Source organism: Trypanosoma cruzi, genomic scaffold (assembly GCF_000209065.1).
Source record: "Trypanosoma cruzi strain CL Brener 1047053516569 genomic scaffold, whole genome shotgun sequence".
NCBI lineage: Eukaryota > Euglenozoa > Kinetoplastea > Trypanosomatida > Trypanosomatidae > Trypanosoma > Trypanosoma cruzi.
The window spans coordinates 123,983-127,198 of NW_001849511.1; the positions used below are offsets into that span (position 1 = coordinate 123,983).

The 3,216-nt window shown below is 49.3% G+C and overlaps 1 protein-coding gene across 1 annotated transcript, besides 3 other annotated features; it reads right to left on the reverse strand.

Annotated features, from left to right (window-relative positions):
* Positions 1 to 2,781, reverse strand: Tc00.1047053504209.10 (hypothetical protein, conserved; the record flags this gene model as incomplete). The annotated part of the gene is made up of 1 exon (XM_797976.1): positions 1 to 2,781. The coding sequence occupies one exon, from the start codon at positions 2,779 to 2,781 to the stop codon at positions 1 to 3; it is 2,781 nt and encodes a 926-aa protein (XP_803069.1).
* Positions 1 to 3,216: part of a sequence feature (heterozygous, non-Esmeraldo-like haplotype) that runs on past the window's edge.
* Positions 2,621 to 2,643: a microsatellite.
* Positions 2,962 to 2,989: a microsatellite.

Genomic DNA, 3,216 nt, shown 5'->3' on the forward strand with positions numbered 1-3,216 from the left:
TTAGCATAACCCCATTGCGTGTTGTCCACCGCCACCCATGGGTGCAGGAATGTAGTAAACGTAATTAGGAACCAGGCCCCCGCCAGAAGAAGCAGCAGCACCGGCGGCGGCTGCAGTGTTTGTCTGGGGCAGGGACAACGATGAGTCTCGAACCAATGGCTGCTGCGAGGCCACGACAACTTGGGGGGCGCCACTGCTAACACCATAGGAAAACCCATAGGGTGGTGGAAGGGATGACTGCTGCACAGCTGAAGTGACGGGAACAATGACGGGAACCCCACCGGGTCCCTGTTGAAGCAACACAAATTGCTGCTGTTGCTGCTGTGAAGGCATATTTACCGATGAAGGGAACGCAGTTCCCGCAGGTGCTGTCCCGGACAAATTGCAAACTGAAAAAGGATATGATGGTACTGTTATATTTGCATCGCCTGCAGAGAAATTCTGTGAGGCGGATGCACACGGATTGACCACTTTGCCATCGCCTCTGTTGGGATTGTTGCTATTGCTGTAAACCCCTGACAAATTTTCTCCTCTTGCGTCAATTGGAGCTGTAGAAAAAGGAACAGTATGGAACAGCGGTGGTGTTGCCACAGCACCTTGCTGCTCCTTTCGTTCCATTACTGAAGCGTCCCTCATACCATTTCCCATAAAAGGAACCATCATAGGTGCAAGCATCATGTTCCCTTGAAACGCAACATTAGAGGGCATCTGCATCTCCGGCACGAAAGGGAGGGGAGCAACAAACCCTCCAGGGGCAGCGCCGTAAATCGGACCTGTTGGGACTCCTCCCATAGACCTTGCATTTAGCATGGGAGACATGTTAGACAAGGTATCAAGGTGCATCCCTCCCGAGGTTGATCCATGCCCTAAACCCTGAAACTGCGATGATGCATGGGAATGACTACCGGCACGGTTTCGGGAATTACGAGATGCAGCGGCATAATTTGATGTGTCGTTGTCTGATCCCTGACCCGCCTTTTCTCGTATAGACTGCTTTTTCTTGTCCAAACCCCGTATGTTTTCCCCATCCCGTCGGCTACGAATGCCAACAAGCATCGTGCCAAAAGATGTGTGATGCAGAGCACAAGTGCGGCCCTCTCGAGTTTGAATCAACTTGTCTACGGACCATGAATTTAAAGAAATCGCACGAGCCCTCTCTACTTCATCCCGAAGCGCCTTCACATGTCGAAGAAGTGATAACGTACCTTCCCCCATGTAACTGCCGGCAACATCTTTGCAAATTTCCCTCCAATTAGCCACAATAGAGTCTTTCCCATGCAATGTCTGTCGAAGTTCATCACTTTCATCTTTCAGCTTGTACTGTACCCAGCTTCCACCAACAAGTTCGGTGGGTGAACTAAGAAGACCGGATGCCCACATGGTGGCCTTCACCACATACTCCGGCGTAAAACAAACCCGAACCAGCTCTACAGATGCAGAATTTTTTGTTGATGCCTTCTCATCCGTTTCCGGAAATTTTGCTTTTTCCAATGTCTCCTCATGGATCCCAACTTTACTCGTTTCCCCATCTTGTTTCGTGTTTTCCACCGCCGTGGTTGTATCATCGAGCGACGCTCGGGCAGAATGTAATTTTGCCTCTTCCTGTTCTCCATCGGCGGTTTTTTCGGTATTTTCTTCAGTTATTCCAGCGGGCTCAAATCCATCAAGCACTACTTGTGGCAAGTCCATAAAACATAAGCCTGGTCTCAAATTCGTTTGGCATTGCAAGAAGGCAGCATTCTCCGTCAAAGACTTTAGCGAAGAATAATTATCCACAGCCGTCTCCACGTACACAGTAATGTTTTGTAGTCGACGTTCCAGAGTCTTTAAGGCTTCTTCTCTGGTCTGTTGCGCAGTAGCATTCTTACCGCGAGCTGCAGTGTCAAGGAACATTCCATCGTGTGGAAAGAATGGAGATGCATCAAATTCAGTGTTGAAAATATTCTGAAATACGTCCCCGGTATAGGAAGAGGGAATCGGTGTTGGAGCAAAGACATGAAAGAAGGAGTCCAGATACTGATTTCGCAACATGACTGCAGCCAGGAGAAGGACACGTTCAAGTGTGCGGTCACCAGCAGAGGCAAGCACACCGGCATTTAAGAAGAGTGATACTTGTGAGGTGGAAGAAAGAGTGTGTTTGGCGTCATTGTCGGTGCCCGTTGTTCCTTTTTTTCCCTCTGGCAGTTTTCCTTTTGCCACCTTAAATGCGCTGCGGAGGTCCTCTGGAAGGCAGGCAAAGTACCCAATGACAACAATGCTACGTCCACGCCAAAAGAAACTCCCAGACCGTTCCTGTCCATCCTTACAAACGAGGCAAAGGGCACATGGAAGAGGGATGAGAGCATTTTTAGTGTTGGCAAACATCTCCGCATCAGTGTTGTATATCCGTTCCTCAACCTTATCCAGGAAGGCGTCCAGATCTTCCTCAGTAAAGGCATCCGAAAGAAGTTCTGGCCACGATGCAGAGACTTTCCCACGTGCGTTGGCGTATAAAATGGCCGGATCGCTACGCATAATGACAAATTGTCGCCGTAGCTCCATTGTACTGCTGAGATGAGCCGCTGTCGATGTTGTCTGAGAGACATGAGGCTCCTGCTTGTAGCGAAGGCCAATCCCCACGTCTTCTTCTTCTTCTCCTTCTTCCGTTTTGTTTGTGGTGCGACTATGGGGATCCCCTGGAAGACCAAAGAAGGCCTTTGTCAGGGGAATCAAACCAATCTCATATGTCCCTCTAAAGTACGAGTAAAGCGTCGTCGACTCACGAGACGGTGCGGCTCCCATTTTTCCCTTTTTCTTTTTTGATAAGCGCTCCCCTCTCTCTCTTTTCTTCTCTCTTCCCAACCGATTGCGATTGTCTGTATTCTTTTACTTAGCCTCGCCTTCCTCCACAGAAAGATGTACACTCACACTCACACCCACACAATCTGGTTTCCTTTCCCTTCCTTCGTTTGTTTGTCCCCACTCTCTCTCTCTCTCTCTCCCCCCCTCTTTTGTTCTTTTGGAAATCGCAAACTGCTTGACGGATGCTCCACACGTGCTCTTTTGCCGCCTCTGTTCCTTCCTTTTGTTTCTCTTTTCCTCCGTTCTTCTCGGTACCACACACACACGCCAGTCGATGCTCGGTGATGTAAGTTCACCACCAACACTTCTCTGTACTTTCCTCACGGACTCGCTCAGTTGCGCGTCCGCCTCCCACTTTTTTTTTTTTTTTTTCTT